General features: G+C 35.8%; 2 protein-coding genes across 2 annotated transcripts; one reads left to right on the top strand and one right to left on the bottom strand.

Annotated features, from left to right (window-relative positions):
• Positions 1 to 1,264: 1,264 nt before the first annotated feature.
• LOC146949261 (uncharacterized) lies at positions 1,265 to 5,500 on the top strand. The gene is made up of 3 exons (XM_085748504.1): positions 1,265 to 3,627; positions 3,949 to 3,994; positions 4,781 to 5,500. Exons 1-3 carry the CDS (start codon positions 1,265 to 1,267, stop codon positions 5,498 to 5,500), a joined length of 3,129 nt encoding a protein of 1,042 aa, XP_085604630.1.
• Positions 5,501 to 14,105: 8,605 nt separating this feature from the next.
• LOC146949260 (putative disease resistance protein At4g27220) lies at positions 14,106 to 23,771 on the bottom strand. Its single transcript, XM_085745343.1, has 8 exons — positions 23,532 to 23,771; positions 23,268 to 23,348; positions 18,382 to 21,233; positions 17,425 to 17,706; positions 16,594 to 17,316; positions 15,519 to 16,334; positions 15,344 to 15,417; positions 14,106 to 14,381 (listed from the first exon to the last, which is right to left on the bottom strand). Exons 3-7 carry the CDS (start codon positions 21,214 to 21,216, stop codon positions 15,361 to 15,363), a joined length of 4,713 nt encoding a protein of 1,570 aa, XP_085601469.1. The 5' UTR covers positions 21,217 to 21,233; positions 23,268 to 23,348; positions 23,532 to 23,771; the 3' UTR covers positions 14,106 to 14,381; positions 15,344 to 15,360.
• Positions 23,772 to 25,624: the final 1,853 nt, after the last annotated feature.

Raw genomic sequence — 25,624 nt, 5'->3', positions numbered from 1 at the left:
TGTCGTGTCTCTTGCGATCACACTAGGTTGGTCTCAAGAGGTTTCCATTAGGTGAAACGGGATTAGCCGTAAGGGACCCACACGTCACTTAGGGAGTTCCGTTGGTTTACCTTAGATAGGTTTCCATCGGTTAGATAGGGTTTGCGCTCGGGTTTAATCCACCCCGGGGATTTCCGTAAAATGAATTCAGATATTGTTATTGTTCAACGCTAACTCCTAACTTCATTATTTTTGGTTATGAAACGACGTTAGATACGTTCAAGCCTATGACTAGGATAGTTAAGGATAGTTTTGTTGATGACGATCTTAGGTTTTCCCCTAATCATCCGACTTAGTAATGTGACATATGTATAGCCCTCGATACTTAGAGTGTATCTTGGTATAGCGGTCTTAGACTTGTTCCTTAACCGCGATGTCACACATAGAGATATTAAGCCTATAACAAGTTTTGAAGAAATCCAAGACGGAACTAGCATGCACTACCGTCTATGCAAACATGACCACACACGTATAATCAACCGTCAGGTTGTATTGTAGACACGTGGTAACCATAGGTGTTCCCCGAGGTTATCACTAGCTAGGATTAGATAGAACTCACTGAGGCATTATGTCTCATCCCTCTCCTTTTTGTTCAGGTTCTCAGGTTTCACGTGGTAAAGGTAAAGAAAAGGTTCTGGATTGATTATGCTTGCAAGGAATTCAATTTGGTGTTGAAGTAGTTGATGCCTATGTATAATTATAGATGTTGTTGTAATGGTTGTATATAGACTTGTACGACAAATCACTATGTGGAATAATGTAACATAAGACTTTGGTTGTTGTGGCTGTTTGAATTCTTGTCTTGATGACAATGTCGTATTGTAAAAATTAATGTATCCAATATCAGTTTTAACGCACTTTTGATTATTCTAGACACTATCAAAGTGGGCGTTACAATTTGGTATCAGAGCAGGTCGATTCAGATCGTGCCTTGGGTCATTAATATTACAATCCAAGTAGTCGTTCTTTTGAGTTGAGGATATTGTCCTCATTGTTATATTTGGTAAAAATTGATCACTTTGACTTAAATATGACAGTTAGAGCGAAAATGTCCGGAGCACGAAGAGGATGAGGCCGGCCAAGAGTTAATCAGAATGATGAGGAGAATGTGAATCCTGGTGCTCAGATGTGGGCACAGATGATGCAACAGAATCAACAGATGATGCAAATAATGCAACAGCAGATCTAGCAGAACGCTCAGTCCCAGCAATAGTGGGCTGCATTCATGCAACAAGGTCCAGGAGTGCACCAACAGCATCCACCACCTCCAGTTGTGAGGAATCCAGCTTTCCGAGAGTACAATCAGAACCATACTCCAGAGTTTGATGGTCGCGGTGAACCGCCAGAGGCCAAGAGGTGGATTAAGCATATGGAAAAGATTTTCCTTATGGCTAACTGTACCGAGGAAGATAAGGTGATCTTTGCAACTAATCAATTCCGAGGTGCAGCACAGGATTGGTGGGAAACTGCTCGGCGTAGGATGGTGGCTAATGGAATAGTGTTGAACTGGGAGAATTTCAAACAAGTAATGAAAGAGAAGTATCTCCCTTTGACATTCAAGGTCAGGAAAGAACATGAATTTCTTCACTTGAAACAGGGTAACATGTCTGTGACAGATTTTACCAGAAAGTTCGAAGAATTATCACATTACTCGACTCACAATGAGTATGCGGGTAATGAAATGTGGAAAGTTAATCAATTTAAGCATGCTTTGAGAGGCAAACTGTATGCGGTGGTCAGTCAACAGAGGTTAACAAACTTTGATGAAATGGTACATAATAGCCTGGAAGCTGAAAGAGGTTTTGACAGAGCTGTTAAAGAAGGTACCACTGCTTTTGATAGAAGAAGAGGTAACTTTGCTGGCAGACATCATGAGAAGTTGAAGCCAAAGGTGTCTCCCCAGAGGGGGAAACAGTCGGGTTCATTCAGATCTTATCCAACTTGTAAGAAATGTGGAAAAGCTCATACAGGGGAATGTAAGCTGGGTGACAACTCTTGTTATGCTTGTGGCCAGACAGGACATTACATGTCAAATTGTCCAAATAGAGGAGACAAAGGCAAAGGTGCAAGCACTACAATGACTAAAGGCAGGGTGTACTCACTAGATGGAAAGAAGGCTCAGGAAAATGAAGATTTGATCGGCGGTATGTGTTTTCTTGGACAGAATTCCATTAGAGTTTTGTTTGATTATGGTGCATCATGTTCCTTCATTTCTTTTCAATGTGTGGAAACTCTTCAATTATCTGTTTCATTACTAAATCCCCCTATGATGGTGACTACGGCCACCGATGGAGGAATTGTAGCTAATTATGTATGTGAGAATTGTCCTATCACCGTGTCTAGCAAGACATATTATATAGATTTAGTATGTCTTCCGATGAAGCAACTTGATGTGATTTTGGGTATGGATTGGCTGTCAGCGAATCATGTGTATATAGGGTGCGCAGAGAAAAGTATTTACATGCCTACCAGTAACACGGTGGAAGGTGTGGCCCTGTCAGAACTACTTAAGCATACTTATCAGATGGCTCAGTTTATCTGTGCTCAAGATAAGGGATTTTATGTCATGCTCACTGTGACTCCAGAAACAGATTTAAGCCCCAGCGATATTCCAATTGTCAGTGAATATTTAGATGTTTTTTCGGCAGATATCACAAGTTTACCCCCTGAAAGAGAAATTGAGTTTTCGATTGATTTGATTCCGGGAGCGGAGCCAGTGTCAGTAGCACCTTATAGAATGTCTACCCTAGAACTCAAAGAATTGAAAACCCAACTAGAAGAGCTTATTCAGAAGCATTTCATCAGGCCTAGTGTGTCTCCTTGGGGTGCACCTGTATTGTTAGTTAAGAAGAAGGATGGCAGCATGAGATTGTGTATTGATTATCGCCAGCTGAATAAGGTGACTATCAAGAATAAGTATCATTTACCAAGGATTGATGACTTGTTAGATCAACTCAAGAGGGCATCAGTGTTCTCGAAAATTGATCTCAGATCGGGTTACCATCAGATTCGTATCAAGTCTTCAGATGTGTCCAAGACGGCTTTCAGAACACGTTACGGGCACTATGAATTTTTAGTTATGCCATTCGGTGTGACTAATGCTCCAGTAGTTTTCATGGACTATATGAATCGGATTTTTCAGCCATATCTAGATCAATTTGTCATTATTTTCAGTGATGACATTTTGGTTTATTCCAAGAACCCGCAGGAACATGCTCAACATTTGAGGATAGTGTTGGACATTCTTCGAGAGAAGCAATTGTATGCAAAGTTCAATAAATGTGAGTTTTGGCTGTCAGAAGTTAAATTTCTGGGTCATGTCATTTCTCAGGGAGGTGTAGCAGTTGATCAGTCGAAAGTAGAGGCCGTTCTGAATTGGACTAGACCAAAGAATGTGTCGGAAGTTCAAAGCTTTTTGGGACTAGCTGGTTATTATCGCCGTTTTATTATGAAGTTTTCCCAGATCGCTTTACCTTTAACCCGACTCACAAGGAAAGATGTACCTTTTGTGTGGGATGAAGAATGTGAGAAGAGTTTCAAGACTCTGAAGAAGAAGTTAACCCAAGCACCAGTCTTGACCATTCCAGACCCGGAGAAGAAATATATTGTGTTTTGTGATGCATCGTCTAAAGGACTTGGAGGAGTACTTATGCAAGAAAACAATGTGGTAGCTTATGCATCCAGACAGCTCAAGACACATGAAGAAAACTATCCCACCCATGATCTAGAATTGGCAGCCATAGTTTTTGTTTTGAAGATTTGGAGACATCATTTGTATGGAGCACAATTTGAGTTGTTTAGTGATCACAAAAGCTTGAAGTACTTGTTCGATCAGAGAGATCTGAATATGAGACAGAGGCGTTGGATGGAGTACCTAAAAGACTTCGATTTTGATTTGAAATATCATCCAGGAAAAGCCAATGTTGTAGCGGATGCATTGAGTCGCAAGGCCTTAGTCCAAGCTGAAGTTATGATGCATGCTTGTAAGTTGTACGAGAAGGTCCGAGACCTTAACCTTGAGGCCACAGAGGATGTTGATGGTATATGGTTACACAAGTTAGAAATCTCTTGTGATTTGCGGTCGAGAATTGTACAAGCACAGGAAACAGATGTTGAGTTACGCAACAGAATTGGTCATCCAAAATTTTCTATGGCTTCGGATGGAGCGGTCATGTTCGAAGGAAGAATTTGTGTTCCGAATGATTCAGAACTCAAAAGGATGATTTTAGAAGAAGCACACAAGAGTAGCTTCTCGATTCATCTTGGTGCTACCAAGATGTATCAAGATTTGAAGAAAGATTATTGGTGGCCTGGTATGAAATCAGATATTGCTGAGTTTGTAGCAAGATGCATCGTGTGCCAACAAGTTAAGATTGAACATCAAAGACCAGCGGGTTTGCTACAACCATTAGAGATTACTCAGTGGAAGTGGGAGCAGATATCTATGGATTTTGTGGGAGGCTTACCCCATATACAGAAGGGACATGACTCAATTTGGGTAATTGTGGATAGATTAACCAAGTCGGCTCATTTCTTACCGGTTAAGTCTACCTACAAAACATCTCAGTATGCAGAATTGTTTATCTTGGAAATAGTTAAGTTACACGGTGTTCCATTGAGTATTGTGTCGGATAGAGATCCCATTTTCACTTCACATTTCTGGAAGGCTTTTCAAAGAGCTTTAGGGACTCGCTTGAAGCTGAGTACGTCTCATCACCCACAGACTGATGGTCAATCATAGAGGACTATCCAGACCTTAGAAGATATGTTACGTGCTTGCATTTTGGAAGATGGTGGAAGTTGGAATCACTTGCCTTTGATAGATTTTTCCTACAACAATAGCTACCACTCGAGTATTGGAACGGCACCTTACGAAGCATTGTATGGTAGGAAGTGTAGAACTCCTTTATGTTGGGCTGAAGTAGGAGATAAGAGTATTCTTGGACCAGAAATCATTCAAAAGACAACTTTGAAAATTAAATCAATTCAGGAAAAGATGAGAACAACTCAGAGTCGTCAAAAGAGTTATGCAGATAAGCGTCGGAGACCCTTAGAGTTCAGTGAAGGTGATCATGTGTTCTTAAAAGATACTCCCAAATTGGGCTTGAGGGGTGCTTTCAAGACTAAGAAATTGTGTTCGAGGTATGTAGGACCGTTTTTGATACTCAGGCGTATCAGGCCAGTGGCTTATCAATTAGCTCTACCTCCAGCTATGTCGGGTTTACACGATGTGTTTCATGTATCCCAACTGAAGAAGTACATACCGGATCCTTTCCAACCAGTTGAATTAGATTCTATAGAGTTGAAATCAGATTTGACATTTCAGCCGGAACTAGACAGGATAGTAGATCGCGATGTTAAATCTATCAGAAGCAAAGAGATTCCTATAGTAAAGGTAGTATGGAGAGGTTCATCGGATGGTGAAGCTACGTGGGAACTAGAATCAGAGATGTTGAACTAGTATCCGCATTTGTTTCCAGGTAAAATCTAAATTTCGAGGACGAAATTTTTTAAGGGGGGTAGAGTGTAATACCCCGTTCATTTATGTTGTGAATAATATCAGTTAACGATAGAATGCGTGCGTGTGAGTTTAGGGGCGAATTTAGAATTTGAGCTTTAGGGGTATTTAAGGACAAAAGGTCCCAAAATATTCATTCTTTCTTAAGCTTTCTCTCTCCAGGTTTTGGCACCAACATTGCTCTCTTCCCTCTCTAAAATTTCGGCCCCCAATATTCTTCCAAACCATTCACTCTTTGTGTTAATTCCTTGAGGCCAGGATCTTGGAAAGGAATAAGTAGTTCTTGATGGGAAAACAAATAAGGATTCTTGAAGCAAGCTTCCTCTTTTGATCTTTATCTATCTAGGGTTTTGGTTTGAGCTTTGAAACACTTGAACTTTATTTCTTTTGGGCAAGGTGAGTTCCTAGATAGAAAACCTTCCTTTGGTTTGAGCTTTCTTAGTGTGGAAGTTATGTATTGTGCTAATTTTTGCTAGTTGGGTTTATGGTACCCTAAAGCTAATACATGATGATTATTCGTTAAAATTGCCATGGAATATGTTATTTATTGCTTTTGTATGTTACTGGATGTTTTGGTGCATTGCAGGAACCATTAAGATGTGTTTTGGGTCAAAAATTGCAGATTTGGTACCACAGACCCGAAGAAATTCGCTATTAGCGAAAATTTCGCTAATAGCGAAATTGTTCAGCAAGAGCTGCGCCCCAGGTGCGCTATTAGCGCAGGCCTCTGTTTTGGCCAGCATGCTTCTTGGCCGTTGGCTCATTTTGGGGTCGGTGGAGCGTCCCAAAGCTCTTCTTTCATCGTTTTACAACTTTATAACCCCAAACGACATCTTGGCAATGCACATAACATGAAACGATTCTCGAATTAAAAATCATGGCAATCATAGCATAATCATCAAGAACGGCTTATGAGAGATTCACTTGAAGGTGAAGGGGTAAGTAATATTTCATTAAGGGAAGAAACATAGAGACTCCGCATAGTGTGTCGAGAATAGAACATCATCATAGAGACGATGTATGATAGAATGTGATACGATTAGATATCTTTTCACTAAGAATGTTTTAACAACACATAAGTGTCGTGTCTCTTGCGATCACACTAGGTTGGTCTCAAGAGGTTTCCATTAGGTGAAACGGGATTAGCCGTAAGGGACCCACACGTCACTTAGGGAGTTCCGTTGGTTTACCTTAGATAGGTTTCCATCGGTTAGATAGGGTTTCCGCTCGGGTTTACTCCACCCCGGGGATTTCCGTAAAATGAATTCAGATATTGTTATTGTTCAACGCTAACTCCTAACTTAATTATTTTTGGTTATGAAACGACGTTAGATACGTTCAAGCCTATGACTAGAATAGTTAAGGATAGTTTTGTTGATGACGATCTTAGGTTTTCCCCTAATCGTCCGACTTAGTAATGTGACATATGTATAGCCCTTGATACTTAGAGTGTATCTTGGTATAGCGGTCTTAGACTTGTTCCTTAACCGCGATGTCACACATAGAGATATTAAGCCTATAACAAGTTTTGAAGAAATCTAAGACGGAACTAGCATGCACTACCGTCTATGCAAACATGACCACACACGTATAATCAACCGTCAGGTTGTATTGTAGACACGTGGTAACCATAGGTGTTCCCCGACGTTATCACTAGCTAGGGTTAGATAGAACTCACTGAGGCATTATGTCTCATCCCTCTCCTTTTTGTTCAGGTTCTCAGGTTTCATGTGGTAAAGGTAAAGAAAAGGTTCTGGATTGATTATGCTTGCAAGGAATTCAATTTGGTGTTGAAGTAGTTGATGCCTATGTATAATTATAGATGTTGTTGCAATGGTTGTATATAGACTTGTACGACAAATCACTATGTGGAATAATGTAACATAAGACTTTTGTTGTTGTGGCTATTTGAATTCTTGTCTTGATGGCAATGTCGTATTGTAAAAATTAATGTATCCAATATCAGTTTTAACGCACTTTTGATTATTCTAGACACTATCAAAGTGGGCGTTACAACTGTATACTGCATTTTTCACACCGGTGACCATACTACCAGACTCGCCTCCCCATATCCTGCCAAATCCCCATAATCTCGTTGTCATTCGCCACCAGATGCAAAGTCATGCGCCACCAACTTCCAGGCGTGTGACGCCCACTTGCAGCTCCATCTCAAGCGTGTGTAAGCCACACGCCACCTTCCAGATTGGGGCCTTGTGAGTCTGTTTTGGTAAATTAAATTCTACATTTTAGATATTTTATTTTATGTTGTTTAATGGAAGTTCGGCAGTCCTTTTCTTTTAAACAGCAGTTCCCATTTTTTGGCTGGTTTTTCTCTGGCATTTTCCTTTTCAATGGCAGAAGTTGGTGACGTTATGCATGGGAAAGTTAATTTATTTCACAGACAATAGGTCAAATTAGACATATGCAATCAGTGAGGGGAGCTAATTGATCCATGAACCGAGGGTGGCACACTTGCAGGCTGTAGACCGTGTTCTATAATATCTCAGAGTCACTCCAAGGAAAGGAGTCTTGTTTAAAAGAGGTGGAAGCCTAACTGTGAAGGCTTACACTAATGTTGATTATGCAGGTTTAGTGAGTGATTGAAGATCTACTTGAGGTTGTTGTACCTTCTTGTGTGAAACCTTGCTGCTTGGATGAGTAAAATGAAAATTGTAGTTGTTTGTTCGATCAAGCGCTGAGGCTGAATTTAGAGCTATGACACTAGGAATTTGTGAGCTATTATGGGTGAAACGTGTGTTAGAAAATTTAAAGATGAACTGTTAGGGTCCTATGAAGTTGTTTTGTGACAATAAACCAGTCATCAGTATTGCTCATGATGTTCTTCACATTACAGGACAACATATTGAGATAAACCAACATCTCAACAAAGAGAATTCGGACAGTGAATTGATTACTACAACTTGCATTCCTTTTAGACATTGGTTGATAGTTGTATTAACAAAGGGTTTAATTACTTTGGTTTTATTTTGTGGTTCTTATTATGGCTGTTGCTTATCCGGCCTGAGTACAGGTTGTACTCTTTTTCTTGTATCTCTTTGGACTCTTGTTTCCCTTATTCGTTCGTTTATATATATATATATATATATATATATATATATATATATATATATATATATATCATTCAAAAAAAATAATATCCAGTCACTGGCTTGAGGGGGTGTGTTGTAAACAAAATTTGATATTTTGTAATTATTTGTATAGATACTATTCATCCCGTTAATTAAGCCAATTAAGTATATCATACTCTATTTAAACACGTCAGTGATTATGGGCCTTTTCCTGCAAGACTAAATTGGGTTCAACATTTTTCCCCAAGACTATAATGAGTATTTACTCTTAATTTAACCCTACTGTCTAAAAACGTAATGAATTTTTTTTTTTTTGATGGAAAAGCAATACCTTAAAGCTTCAGGTAGTATGTATGTCAAGAGCAAACAACTAGCAGTAACAGATAATATTTTCTCCTGTGGAATGAAATTGACCAACCTATACAATTACAAGAGACAAAGGATCATCACAAACAATTGCTCTACACACACATAAATAATTAAAAAGATAAATCATTGCTAATTTTGTAAATAAAAATAGAAAATACCAGAGAAAAAAACAAGGAATAAAATTACCTTTAAATATATACTATGTTTCATGCTTTTTTGTACTGTTAAAAAAAATATCCCTCAGAGTCATATCCTTCTGTAAACTCTCTTTAACATAAGGTGCTCCTGTTCCTTCAACCTTAATTCTTAGTTTTATTATCAGAGACTTGGATGCATGTGATGTAAGCAAATTCTTTAATTAATCCTATGGTCAATGATCTTGCTTCTTGGGTGTTACAATTATTAATTTATCTTGTGTAACATACCAAGTTTCTTGTACAACCATTATATTCCATTAAACAAGTACAAAGAGCCAGTTGAACCAGTACTAGGTAGTATAATCAACCATGCAAATCAAAATTCATTTTATAAATGCTAACATCAGCTGACATCAGAGAACTCCCAATGCAAGATAAGATAACAAGTTGCTGTTTAAAAAAAATATAAATGGCAAGTTGCTGTTTGACTTTGTAAAAATTAATTTGGACCTCAAACTTTTTAATTGATGATTTGAAAAATGTTAGTGACTCTAGACCAAATTTGCAATAATATATTGCCTAGAAGATCATCTTAACCATAATAATTTGTTTTTCAGAAGGAAAAATATGTACTGTTACATCCCTAATAACAGCAGTAGATTTCAGATAAGAAAATCAATAAAAAAATTATTAACATGTAATGAGACGTATTAGCCAAGGGATCGTGTACCGGGCAGTGCAAAGGGAAGATTATTCAGCGCACTAGTGCGGATAACCATGACTAAAAAAGATGATAAAGAGGGAAGTAGGAGGATGTTCCATCATCCAGCACAGTCTTCACCAGAGCCCCTAAGCGCAAGTGTGGGGTTGTCGACCTGTTATCATCACCTACGGTGGATGTTTGGTGTATGTCAGGTCATGACTAACCTCAAGATATTGTCTATAGGTTGCACCATTCTGCCTCTGCATAATCCCACAGACTATTGCTGTCAAGAAGACCAAGGAGAGAGGGAAAGAGGAAATTCAACAATGCCTTCTAACTTGGGAAAGAGGTGAGAGAGGGATGGCGACAAAAAGGAGTATATCTACAATGGAACGGATGCTCTCCATAGCTTAGCTCTGCCTCTTCCCTCAGTTTGATTTTGAACAAGTTATTCTTGATTAATTCCGTGTGTTCCCTTCTTGGCAAGGGTTCTACAATAACTTGTCCAGGATATTGATTTCTTATTTTGAGCTGCTCATTTTCTATCAATACCAATTTTTTTTTTAAAGCAGCAAAACTTTATTAGAATAAATAAACAGACAAAGGCTCGAGAATTAATTTTGAATCAGTACATCGCATCAGAAATTTAGCAAGAAAACTCTTTCTTTTGCTTCGTGAAAAAATATTTCGCTTATACTTGCAAGATATTTCAAGGTGGGTGCCTGCCCTTGTAAGACACAACAATTTTCTTAAGTGAGTTGATCCTAGATGAGACATGCATACAATTCTTCTATGTTTTCAGCACTATAATTCCTCTTTTACAAGACACGTGACTTTAACAACATTATTTATAGTGTCAGGGTCTTTATAGGTTTTATCTTGATCTGTTCCATATGAATAGTTGAATACAAAATTGTATTTTCCTGTGTTGTCAAGATTCATGACACAGAATATAAATGTCTAAGATTCATGACACAGAATATACAGAAGGAGTAAAGAGAGATAAAGAAATTACCTTGAGCCCAATTGGATCTTATACATCACTTTGGATTCATTACAACTCTTTTGGGTAAAACTGATCAATTTTTCGTATGGCACTGGCATCAGGGGCCTAACAGCTTAGGAATTATATATTATCATCTCCTTAGCTTCTATTAAATGAAGCCTATTAAGGTTTGTTACCAGTCTCTTCATGGACCATCTTTACAAAGGGCGCCTGCATATGATCATCACATTATACTATCTATCAGCCAGCCTGCAACTTAGCAACCATAAAATTACCATGATGACATAAATGAAGCTTGATTTTAAAATAGGAGCATTTTCTATAGGTTTAAGAAAAAGTTAAATGTGTGAAATTTGGATGCAATTACCAATATATGTATACTTTGGTACACTTAATGAATATAAAAGTCAATTCGAGTTATCATACATGTACTAGGAAGAAGAGATGAATTCTTGGTCTTTCTACTTACAAGGTTAGTACTAATAAATACTGTGGTTAAGAAGGAACACCAAGAAACTTCAATTCAGTGTTCATAATAATACAACCACTGCATCCCGTTATCTATAGTCAGTATTATGGCTTTAATCTCTTCAATATTCATGTGTGATTGATCCCCTGCGAGAAACAGGTGAATTTTATCTTTTATAGTAATCCAACTGCAACCAGGACTTTTTTTTATTCCTTTTAAATTCCTGGTCTTTCTTACTAAGTCGCCTTCAATCTTGGTCTTTCTTACTATGTTCAAATAATGATACCACCTTTTTCTTCAAAAAAATTATACCACTTCTCTTTATTCAAAATTATTTCTTTTGCGTTATTACGGTACACATGAGCATCCTATTCTTAATATTGTTTTTATGATTAATTTATTAAACATTATTATAAATTCGATTCGTGACTATAATTTTATTTATATCAATTAGAAATAACGATAAGTTTTATACATGTGTTATAAATATTTCTCCCATGCATCGCAAGGGTGCCCAATCTAGTTATATATAAATGGAGAATAGTCATGCAAACTCAGAAACTCTAATATCCATTTTTTGTCATATTATGCTTATTTTGCCCTTCATTTTTGTCACTTCATTTCAATTTTTCCCTTCCACTCTTATCTCGCATCTCTTCTTGACAATGCATTTATTTGTGATGATTTTCAATGGTCATTGATATACCAATTCCAATAAGTATCTAATAATTGCAGCGAAACCACCACTACCCCATCAATAAATTGTCAAGCGTTCGTCCATTCTTCCGCTCCCACGTTCACTTTCATCCCCACTAATCAAAATCTCAACTTTCACAAACAAATTTCATATTTTCTTCCATTCTATTTCATGTTTAGAGATTTTCCATCTCACTTTGAAAATTGTGTTTTCTAATACTGCTGCTGCTAGTCAGTTGATTTAGAACCTTTTATCCCTCCTTCTAAATCTTTCTGGGTTCGAAAACTTCTCCAGATTAAAGTCCCTACTCATGAGAAACTTAGGAACTGTGACTGATGTGTTCTTTCCATATGCAGTATTTGTGGAAGAACAAATGAATCAACTTTACATCTCATTATCCTTTATATATGAATTTACCTTGAAAATTTGGGCTTGACCTTCTTCTATGCTTCCCCAGATACTCACTTTTACATCTGTGTTGGATTTGTTGCAGAAGACTACTTGGTTCGAGTAGTAGACAAGTTTGGGATATTGCAATTTGCTCCATTATTTTTTCAATTAATACTATTTTCTTTTCAGCAAACATGCTCTTCTATTTAGTTTTCTGTTCATATGGTTGGAAGTTTTGCAAAGGGATCCATGTCTAATACTATATCATGCCTTCAAGCTTTGAATGCTTTTAATATTGCAGGAAACCAGGGTTTGCTTCTAATGGGGGAATTTTATAAACCACTTTGGAGATATGTTGGGTGGCTTTAGCTCTTAAATTGGTATTCAATCTTCTTTGTTTGCTGAACTCGTGGCTGCAATGAGGGAAATTTAGATTGACAAACATGAAAATTGGAACTTTGTTTGGATAGAATGTGATTCAATTCAAGGCTAGTTGTGGAAGCTTTCTCCAATGTTCTTCTAGTTTCTTGGAGGATACATAATCCTTGGGCCAATTGTTTACGTATTTTCTCAAATATGCATTTTCATATTTCTCACGATTTAGGGAAGGAGATCAATTTGGAGAAAAGTTAGCTAATTATAGTCCCAACTATATTAGTAATCATTGGTAAGACCATGTTCTAGATTTTATTTATGAAGTTTTTTTCAAAATATAATGTCTTTGCCTTACTATAGATTCTCTTGATTTTCTTCCTAGGGTTTTATTATTATTCAGTAAGTTTTGTGTGGTGATCTAGTTGATTCTCTTGATTTTCTCTTGATTCTCTTGAATTCCAACATAGTTAGATTTCAGACCATTACATATATGATACCTTTGCACCACTCTAGGATTTCATAAAAAGAAATGGTGACTTAGAAAAGGAGATTTATATGAAGAAACCACCAGGCTTTACTGCTCAGGGGGAGTCTGACCTTGTTGGCAAGTTACAAAAATTATTGTATGGTCAAAAACAATCACCTCAAGATTGGTTTGGGAAATCCAACAAGGTTATTCAATAGTTTGGCATGATTCATAGTGAAACAAATCATTCTCTATTCTTTAAATGTTTATATTTGATCAAAGTCATTTATCTTGTGGTATATGTAAATGATATTGTTATTACTGGTAATGATCAAGAAGACATTAAAAATCTAAAACAACATTTATCCAACCACTTTCAAACAAAAGAACGTTGGATTCTAAGAACCAATTGCAAATTAAATAGCCATAACTAACAAGCATATAGATAGAGGTATAGGCATGTAGCAGGATCGTTTTTACCCATCTACCTTCACAACACTTGGTCATATTAATAACCCGAAACTGTTCTAAATAGTACTATTTTCAGCATTTTCAACACTTTGCTATTTCTCTCTAATCTTGATTATTGAAACAAAGGTCATACTAATATTGTTGGATATTTAGATGCAGATTGGGCAAGTGATGTGAATGATAGAAGATCTACTTCATGGAAAAAGCTACTCAAAATGTGAGAGCACAATATAAAATTGAATTTGTAAAATTAAATGTTACTATGTAAAACATGAGAAATTATTTTAACTTTGTATGGTTAATGACTGAAGAAAGTAATAGTAAAAAAAAAAAAAAAAACTTAATGCGGTCCAATGATGAAAATGCATAGAACTTATGAAGTAGCATGCTTTTGAATTCCAACATTTTAATCTCAAGAATTAACAATTGATCTCACACACACTTAATCAAGCAATCATCTCCTATATTTTAAGTAAAGTTTCGGAGAGATCAGTTTTGAAAATAACAGAAAACAAGAGACAGAAGTCATAATCATAAAAAAAAAAAAAAAAAAAAAGTCATTGCACTGATACATGATGATGAATGTAAACGCCTCGTGCCATTAGAGTTTAGCCAATTAGCCTCGCACCCAAAACATATGGATACAACCCCCCTACAGTGGGAAACGGAAAAAGATTAATTGTCTAAAAAACTAACACAAAAATATTGAACAACATGAAGAAAATTTCTTTTCTACATCAAAAAGTTCACAATGACAGAAGTAAATGACCAAATTACCCCCAGCGGTAGTTAACTACCGTTGGAGAACCGGCAGCAGTTAATTAACGCTAACCCCAGCGGTAGTTAACTACAGCTCAATTCCTTTCTTCAATGCATCATCTGATCATATTCTCTGTCATCTCTCTCTCCAAAAAATCATCGTTTTGTTTTATTTTTTTCATTTGCCAGATTAATGTTAAGCTTTTTCATGATTTTGTTGAATAGGGTAGATTATAGTTTTTCTATTTCTCCAGATCTGTTGATGTTTCATCATTTGAGACACTTAGATTTAAATTCCTCTCTTCTTCTTCAATTATTTTGTTCTTACTGAAGCATCATTGTCAATCCACTTACAACCAACAACATAAACCAGAAAGATGAATGTAACAAATTCAGAGTATAAGAAGTAATCATAATCCATAAAAAATAATCCAAAAAGAAGAGAAGAGAAGAAGTTAATTCATTCAAGGAACAATTTTACCAGGAAGAAAATTAAACAGAATCCCTAAAAAAGAATCCAAAGTAACCAATATCTCTTTCTCTCTCTAAAATCAACACTGCATTTTTCTCCCATTTTTCTTCTCTAAATTTGGGTGTTGATGAAAAAATATACAATGCAGGAAGTCTAAAATGGCAAATACGAACCACCAAATACTATAAGGAATTGAGCGGTAGTTAACTACCGCTGGCCCCAGCGGCAGTTAACTGCCGCCAGATTCCTCAACGGTAGTTAACTACCGCTGGGGGCATTTAAGTATTTTACTTGTGTCGTTAGGAAACTTTTGATGTCAAAAAAGCAACTTTCCAACATGAAATATAATAAATAAAAAGCCCAATGTGCTAGTTCTAAATTACCAGGTGGTTGCGACGAATCATCCACTTGAGCCTTCAATCAAATTTTGAGGATAATCACAATCATCCTTAGAGTTCTGGATATTCATGAACAAGAAAAAGAAACAGCAATTAATGTGAGAATGCTAGCCATAACATTTGAATCATGATCGGAGATAATTGATTTTGTATATATTACCATTTTCGCCACTAATTTTTTGATAGTAGTGTTAACGTCACCATTCCAATGCCATTCATCTCGTTCCCTTACTGCTCTGAGCCTTGGTGTGTTCAACACTCCATGTGAGAAAGTTTCCATCACAGGACAATCTACTACAAATAAAATCCTCAGCAGTGGAAATTTGAAGCCAAGTCTTCCGTTGCAAAAACTTCGAAGCTTTGGTAACTTAGTCAGTTGCAAAAACTTCAATTTCTTAAAAATTAGCTCAGAGGCATCATTCACATCATCACTTGCTACTATTTCTTCTATCTTCCCACAACAATGTATGTGTATTTCTTTAAGATTTTGTAAACTGCTAGCTGTTGATGGTTTCATAATACTTTCCAATCCAGCACAATGGCCCACCTCCAACTTCTGTAAATTCTTAAACAGAACTGACGATGGAAATACATTCTTAAGTCTAGAGCATGAATGTACTACCAATCTTTCAATATCTTGAAGAACAGGTTGCACCTCAAATTTCTCTTCACATATAAATTCGAGGTTTTGTAACATAATGAGTTCTAAACTTCCCAACTTCATGATTGTTTCAGAATGTCCTGTGCATTCGCTTCCACTCGAAAATATATATGTGAAGGAACTACATGTCACCCTAAGGTTTTTGAGATTGATAAACCTTTGGAGGAAACCAGATGGAAACTTCTCAGACTCATCGTGAAAACATTGCAAGCGAAGAGCTGTTACTTTGTCGATAAGCTCATCATTAAGTTGACCATTGCATAACATGGTGACATCCTTGCTGTTCAGAATAAGCACCCCTTTGTTGTGGACAACCTATGAAACACAAGTATTCAAATTCAATCTAACAGCTAGGTAAAGAAAAAAGTATCGGGGCAAAAACATATAAACTTAATAAAAACATGGAATGAAACTAAACTTGCATTTTGTTTACTTTTTCAAAAAGAAAATACCAAGCAGCATGACATATATCTATTATAAATGACATTTTTGGTGTGTGTACACTAAAAGCAACTAAATATGTGCATGAAGCATTTTGCCATTTGTTAGTAGAGTATTGAGATGTAGAATGCACCTGTTCAATTGAGAGAAGGGATGCTGTATCAACTGGGACAATTTCTTGGTAATTTATAGACTTTGGTTTGAATAGGACGAGCTTGTCACAATGAAGCACATCCACATGTCTTAAAGCAGGACAATCCAGGGTAAGTAATCCACGGTAGAAGCTTTGAAGTTGTTTCAAATCTCTAAAACTCAAAAATGTTAATTCTGGGAAATTAAGTATTGGAACTGTTTCAGCCATTTCATCTTGTTCTACAATAATCTCAACGCCACATTCTTTTATATTAATCCCTTGGAGATGCTGAAGCTCTTTAGCCACAGAGAGGGGCAAAACATAATTGAGGCTTTCACATCCAGTAACTTGCAAAAGGCAGAGGTTTTGGAACTTTAAGCTTTCATTAGGATTCCCACTCCAAATGTGTTTCAGCATCGGTAAATGGTTCAAAGTGAGAGTTCTCAATTGCATTTCCAGCTTTGTCTGTCTACCACCGTCTACTTTTAGACCTTGTGTTTCAAATACAACTTCTAGTTTATGACAACAAACTACGGTCACAGTCTCCAGATTCAGTAATTTATCAAGCACATAAGATGGAATTACATTTGAAATTTCATTGCATAATACAATTTTTAACTCCTTCAGTTTGCCAAAGGAATTTGGAGCTAGTTGATTGTACCATACAAACTTCAAGTGTTCCATATGGGAGACTACCAATGTCTCCAAGTTTGGAAATATAACCTACAATCGATAATATACTTAGATCTTCCGCAGTTAATTGCACAAGCAGCAGAAGTAAAAGAAAATCATAAAATAGTTAATAGCTACAGAGTTGGAAACAGTGCTCACCTCATCATTAGAGAATGGTTTCTGAGATAAAGGAAGACTACCAAACTTTCCATCTGAGACAAATATGCCCTCCAACATTTGGCAATTACTAATCACAAGTTGCTTCAGGTTTACAAATTCTCTGGCCACCGAGGATGAGAATATGTATGCTATGTTATCACATCCGTCTATTGTCAAACTTCTCAAGTTTTCAATCCAAGAACGACTCGGAAGTTTGTCATCCCACAGTTTCCTAGATTTGATCTTAGAGAGCTTCAATAGTTCAAGGTGGGGCATCTCAACCTATTAACATAGAGATTCTCATGAACATCTTATATTTCAGATTAAGATGATACAAGAATAAGTTAGATGATGCAATATTTCATGGAAAGATGTGATTTTTTGAAACAAAAATACCATATTCTAGTTTGAAAGCAAGCCAAGCTTTCCATTTTATTGTTTGAAAAAATACAGAATGGTAAGTTATAATATTATTTATTAGAGTAACTCCATCCCCTTACCGACAAATTGAAAGATAAAGAAAGTAGAGGTATTGGAAGAATCATAATAAATAGACGTCGTTTGTTTTTATTCTTTTTCACACTGTTTTTATTTTTTTACTTTTGTAAGATATTGACTTTGTATATACATGAAAATAACAGATGAATTGAAGGTAAGCGGGTAACAAGCTGCGCTGCTAAGCCTTTTAGGTGACAAAACCAATCCAAACAATGGAAACTAGAATGCCATTTCATTTCATTAACTTTTATTCTGTTTCCTTTTGTCAATTCAAACACAGCGCACATGAGTTTTAGGAGCTTTAGTCGGCAATTAAAATAGGAAATGAAGTCAGGTAACACATTAAGTATGTAAACATCAAAAAAATTAAATCTAACTATGTTGAAACATCACCATAAAGCACTTTATGTGCCTTAAAAGGACAAATAGTGAAGTAGACGCGTTAAAATATATTTTTACCTTTTGATCAATTAGTGCCACAGATATGCATTGTGTACTATCATAATTTTCACCGCGCCCTTTGAGACTCTTTTCAATTGTCAATGGCACGGAACATAAACTAATGAGACTTGGCAAACATTCAAGTTCAAGAGAACGTAGCTCGGGGAACTTAATCTTCCCCATTCCTTTATCTACCTTAGATGTTTGCACAGCCATGATTTCTGTCATCATTTTGCAATCAGAAACTTTTACTTCACGAAGTAGGGGAAGATCTGTAACAAGGGAATAACATAACAGATTATTCAACTTGTCACAACCTTTGACTTCAAAAGATCTTAGTTTGGTAAAAGATTGAATTGGAATTGGCCCATGGCATATTTCTTCCAGGTTAAACAGATTTTGAAGAACCAAAGTCTCTAAGTTGGGCAAAGCATGATAAGTTGGGTAAAGCATTGAGTTAATGATGTACTTCAAATCAGCAATGTCTTGAATGCACAAATGCTTTAATTGCGGAAAACCATTCCTGTTAAGTTCACAAAGAAAATTTCTAACACAATGTATTTTTGCAAGGCACATGTCCTCAGCTGAATTTAATAAGAAGTTCAACCCAGGATCCAAAAGAATGTTTGAATTCCTACTGTCCATGAGCTTAAGTATTCTTGAAGGTTCAGAAGCACCTCCAGACCAATCCAAAGACCATTTCCACATATCACCAACAAATATGTTGTATCTTTCAAGATTTCCAAAGACCTGCAAGTCCCTTGGCAAAACTGAAGCATCTCGAATCATTATGTCTAAAGTAGTCAGATGAGACAAATTCCTTAGCTCATCTAGACATGCATTGTTGCTTTGTTCTTTGCTTCCCTTTACATTCCACTCGATAAAACAATTCCCCAAGTACAATTCTTCCAAGCAAGTTAGGCTTGAAATAAGATTTGCAGGAATGAATCTCAGTCTAGAGCAATTGGCTAAGTTCAGCATTCGAAGATTAGTTAGTTGTCCTATTTCCTTAGGGAGTTCTGTAATATCTGATCTTTCAAGGCTGAGAATCTCTAAACTCTTTAGCTCTGCAACTATCGATATGTCCTCGAACACACATTCACTTAAATACAATGTTTGGATTTTTGTCAAGAGACGAAGAGATGATGGTAGAGAAGGGGTAAACATCATTCCATATAAACTAACGACCTTTAACTCTCTCATACCAGAGAATAAGTCATCCGGGACTTCCAAATAATCACCTATATTTTCAAGTTGAAGTAGCTCCAACTTTGGGCACTCCAGCTTCTCAGGAAGCTTGTAAATATAAGACCAAGGCAAGATGATCTGATGGCATTTTCGAAGCTCATCCATCCCTGGCCATTGTTTTACTTCACTGTACCTTTTCATCCCAAAAGTTGGCGGTTGAGTCTTAGATGCGATTGATTTAGCCACAGATCTAACAACATCATGAATTCTAATCCACTCGGTTTCAGACTCAAGTAGCAGCGAAGAGGCCTTTAGGTCATCTATTAATTTGTAGTATTTGGATCTTGCTTGTCTCAATGTGCGGGAGTGTTTATATAAGCACAATCCCCAATAATATGAAAATAGTTCTCCAGTGTGGAGGTGATCTACTCCAAACGAACCAATGAATAAGAACAATGACTTCAGTTCATCAGTTTCTAGGAAATTATAACTCAACTCCAAAGTAGAATTGATTCTCTTGTCGTTATGCAGCCCTTCTTGATCAAATCTCTCTAAATCATTTAATGTGTTTTGCCAATCAAAGATCTTTTTTTTCCTCAAAGCCTTTGCAACTGTAACAATCAAAAGGGGCAAACCTGAACAACGTTTGGCCACCTCCACAGCAATTGGCTTTATATTGAATTCTTGAACAACATCACCTGCCATTTTCTCAAACAATTTCCAGCTATCCTCCTCATGCAAAGCTTCAAGTCTAAATTCTTTCTGAGTGCCCATCTCACAGCTCAACACATTAAGATCTCTGGATGTTAGCACCAACTTGCATCCTTTGTGATCATCGCCAAAAGGAACCCCCACTTCTGTCAAATCAAGTCTACCCCATATGTCATCGAGAATAACAAGAATACTCTTCTTCTTGCTTATCCTATCACGTAATTCTCTTGATCTTCCGTCTCTGGTCTCCTTGGTGAATTTCATATCCAACATCTCAGCAATTTGGCTTTGAATTTTTTCTACATCTGGAGAATCACTTATAGTAGCCAAAACAACCGCATTAAATGAGCCACCATTCTCTACTTTCGAAGCTAGCTCTTTCACTAGTGTAGTCTTGCCCACTCCACCCATCCCATAAACACCAATAATGAATAAGTCAGGATCCTTCAATGCCCGCATAATCTCATTCAACATTAATGTTCTGGAGTCCAAGGCCTCATAACCTCTACCAAATGACGAGACTGTCACTGGAGAAGCAGTACGGTAAGAAACTTTTTCGAATTTTCCATCGGCTAGGATATCAGAAATATCTTGCGACATCTTTTTGGTCTTCCTGCTCAGTTGGTGCCTTGTGCACAGATTGGGAAGGTGTCCCATAGAGCACTGACACTGAGCTTTTGCATGGCCTTCACTGTCAATAAGTTTCTTTGCCTCAGCAACAGTGTTGTCCACACTGTTCAGCCAGTCCTGGACAATCTTTTCAATCTCTTCTCCGTTATTCCTAGCCTCGTCAACTCTGTGTTGCACACTTTCTTTTATTCCCTCCAGCTTTTGGACATCAGTTTTCATCCTCTTAAGGTTGTCCTTGTAGTAGAGTATGTAACCAAATTGACGACCAATAGGTGCAACCATATACTCATAAATTTTATCAGCAACTGAAATAATACCATCCATGGCCACGCCTTTGCTAGCTGAAATTTTATCGAATAGTAAAATATTTAGGTCCAATTGTGGTGAATGAATATAGGCATTATTTTTCAAGTTGAAAGCAATCAAAGTATGACAGTGGAGGTTAACTTGTGTCTCTTATTGGGTGATTTCTTACTATCAGGTCAATGAGAATCTGGTGTTGAAAACAATTGATATGTGTTTATAAGTTATAATCTGGTGTTAAAAAAAAATTAAATTATCAAATTACATTTTTTTTTTTACAAACAAATTACATTATTTATTCCTTTCAAAATAAAATTGCATTATAAAATAAAATAATTAAGATTTGTTGTATTATGCAACAACAAGTAAGTCATATCGATCCCATCAAGTAAGGTCGGCTAAGATTTGTAGTATTATGCCAACAACAACAAAAAAAAGACAGTTGTACAGGGACAAAAATCGAGACACTAATAACGATGATGATATTTTATGTTTTTTGAGTTGCATAAGATTTATAATTCCCTATTTTAAAACATAAAATGTTCATAATATATAAAGTGAGTGTCCCTCTTGGTTGGAGACAACAAATATCATTTTGAGCAATGTTATTTGAACATCCAAAAAGCAACGACGATGTGACTATAAGAGAGATAAATAAATAATTAATAAATGAAATAGTATTTATACAGTATAAATATATGGTGTTGGACAACGAAATGGTTGTCAAGATAACATTTCTCAAACATTCTTATTGGGAAGGCGAATAACTCAATGGATGTGAGAGTACTTGGGTATGGAGAGAGAATTTGTTTACTACTCCCTCCATCTCACAATATTTGTTTCTTTAGCATTTTTTATTTTTTTCAAAATAATTGTCACTTTAGATTATCAATGCAATATTTATTATTTTTTTCCATTATTATACCATTATTTATTGAATTTCATCCCACTTAACTACACCACTAACTACAATTAATAAGGGTGTTTTAGTAAATGATACTAATTTACCATTGAAATCAACACAATTAATCATTTTCTTAATAATCGTGCACAAACCTTAAACGACTGTTATTTAGAGACGGATAGAGTATTTTTTTTTGGTTCAATTGTCCTCTTGCTTGTCTTCAAAACGTATAACTTTGACTCATTGTAAAAGGGTTCATTGCTCGTATTAATAATTTGGCTTATAAAATAAAGTGAGGTGTAGATTAACTAATATTCTTTTATTTTTATTTTTTTAACAAAACAAATATTCTTTTATGAAAGTTACAAAATTAACCTTTAATTTATTAGTTATAAATAATAAAGATGAATAAATTTTTGTTCAAATAAATTTACACTTAGGTGGATGTGAATATATATATATATATATATATATATATATATATATATATATATATATATATCCCAGTCAATTATTTATTATTTTGAAATACATACATATTTCCTCAAAAGCCTAAAAATTTCAAATAATGTCACAACAATATACGGAACAAGAACAACAATAGTCTGGATCTTTCATTGTGATTACTATTGAGGTTAAAAACCTTATCCATCACGACGTTATAAAAAATAATGTTCATATTTTTATTCTTTCAAGAAACTATTCGGTTTATCGAAGAATTTTATTTTAACTAATTTATAGTTCAACTAAAAAATAAGTAAAGTCTGCGGAAAATAATAATATTCTAATGAAAAGTCGAATCATGTTTGACCTAAACTATTTGATCTAATTAGTTGAAACTCGTTAATAACTTGAATTCAAACATTTGATTAATATATTTATAATCTAAATATATATATATATATATATATATATATATATATATAGTATTTTCTTTTGAAGGAATATATATAGTATTTGTTAGGCAAAATTATCGAAGAAAAAACACTGTTTAATATGTTGCCTAGAAATTCTCCTTTTATTTTATTTTGTATGGTTTGTTAAATATATTACTACACTAAACTATTATTTTCTACAAAATCATTCGATTTTTTTTTAAAGAGAGAGATGTGATTTTTTTTAAGAGAGATCTGTTTTTTTTTTTTTAATATTGATGAGAAAACGATACCTTAAAACTGATCGGGTAGTTTTTGCGGTAGTATACTTATATATCAGATCTTGTACTCAAGTATGTTCTAGAACTCTTCTTCTGCTTCAAAAAAAAAAAAAAGTATGTATTAGAACTAGAGAGAAAGATGTACCAAAAAAAAAAAAAAAAGATCTAGAGAGAAAGGGTAGTTACGAACTATAGATAGACATAATTCATATATCATTGATAGCGAATTAATATAAATATAGATTAGAAGCAATACAGAAAAATGAAGAAAATCACCTTCTTACACTTCAGGTTTTAAATAACTGGTCACTCTTCTTCAGACACCTCTTACACTTCACAACGAACCTTCTTTTGTTGTTTTAGATGCAAACTTAAATTAAATGTCAGCTTTTCTTAAAGGACCATATTGTCTCAGTTGTCATATTATTTTCTAATACTATTTTTATTTTTTATTTTTTTATTTTTTTAGGAAAGATAAAAAGGAATAAATTAATCAAAGAATTTTCATATCCGCACAATGAGTGAGATAACGACTCAAAAGTATCAATCATATACAAAGAACCAATCTTGTAGTAATTATTCTTAGTCTGTTGGTCCACCACACCAACGAGTGCTCTTGGATGCTGCAATAATTGATCTTTTGGCACTTGCGGTCTTTCTTAACTTTTCCGCCTCATTTCCACGAATTTTGCTTTATAAATGACTTTTGTAAAAGTATATTCCACGAAGTTCGCTTTAAGTCTCAATAATTGATGAGATTTAGAGAGAGCAGGAGCGGCGGTGTTTCTAGGGCAACCCTAGGGCGACCACGCCGGAGTATTTCACCGGCGGTGAGGCACAATTGGGGGGGGGGGGGGGGGGGGGGGGGGGGGGGGGGTAGGGGTCCAGCCTGGGTGGCTGAAAATGGGGGGGATATGGGAAATTGATCTGTGGTGAGGAGTCCACTCACGTACGCCTCTAGTCTTTGTTACCTGCAAGTTACCCATACGAAGGGCAACATTTTCAAGCAGAAGGGGTGAGATTTCACAGTCAATAAATTAAACATATAATTCATCAAAATGCATTTAACAACATAAAATATCTTTAACATATCAACTTTCATCACTTAGCATCATATCAATTCATAATCAAATATCATTCATAAATCATAATCAACATCATCTTTTAAATCATCATCAGACATCATATTCAACTTGACACTTAACTCGACAATGCGACACAACTTGACAAATGCAACTCTTCACAACTTATAACAAAGTAAACTTCTTGATATGCAAATGCATGTGGTACCATTCGGGGCATCAAGCCCCCAACATAAATGAGCGTAAATAGGCTCCTCAACATGTGAGCATAAAGCTGTCGGGCCTCAAGCCCCCAACGTCGTTTGAGCATTAAGCTGTCGGGCCTCAAGCCCCAATCTTTAATGAGCATGCAATGGACTCAATCTTCCTACAACTTAGACAACTTAACAACATCGTGAACATCTCTTACAATTCCATAAACATGGACAACTTCTTAAATCATTGCAACTTAGACCGACTCATGCAACTTCAAGACATTTAAATGGTCAACAGCATCGAAACAACAGCAAGCTATAGCATATAATATTACTTGAATGTCTTAACATCATTGAGGAATGAATTACATCAACATAATTATCATAAAACATCATAATAGTATTCATACGTCGTTACTAATAATATCAGTCATCTAATCAGGCTTCTGGACATCTGGAAGTATCCTAAACAACCCTCATTCTTATTTCTAAGATCAACTCATGACTACACGTGTAACGCCCTCCTTTTATTTATATATTTTTATTAAGTTAGAATCTATTTATGTGATTTATTTATATATATGAGGTGTTAGTATTTTATTACGTGACATTATTCTATTATTCATTAGAATATGAGAATTATTAGTGTAAGTAGAATTAGAGGTTAGAATATAAAGAAGAATAAGTTATTGGGCCTAAATAGATTTAGGAAGAGTGATTAGAATTATAACTAAGGAAGCTTAGGTTAGAAAGAGTTTTTACGTTAAACCGCTTTTTGAAGAAAGAGGAGAAAGAGGAGAACTCAGAGAGAGAGAACCCTAGGAACGAAGAACGCTGCTTTTGATTTCAGAAAAACAATCTAAGGTAAGGGTGAGACTATCTTTCACTAATATTAAGTCTGTAGATCATTAGATTGCATCTAACATGTTTTAGGATGAGTTTTGTAAGATTATGAGAATTAGGGTTTGAGCGAGAATTGATGATTATAGAGAGGGGCTTATCGATTTTTGGTTACAGACAAACATATTTAGTTACCCTTTTGGCTACCGATAGAACGGCACAGTTTGGATTAGTAGTACACTTAACTAAGAAG

Source organism: Medicago sativa, chromosome 2, assembly GCF_051527215.1.
Source record: "Medicago sativa cultivar Bolivia chromosome 2, Bolivia_mono, whole genome shotgun sequence".
Classification (NCBI taxonomy): Eukaryota; Viridiplantae; Streptophyta; class Magnoliopsida; order Fabales; family Fabaceae; genus Medicago; species Medicago sativa.
The sequence above is the reverse complement of the archived record's forward strand: the minus strand, read 5'-3'. Positions and strand labels throughout refer to the sequence as shown.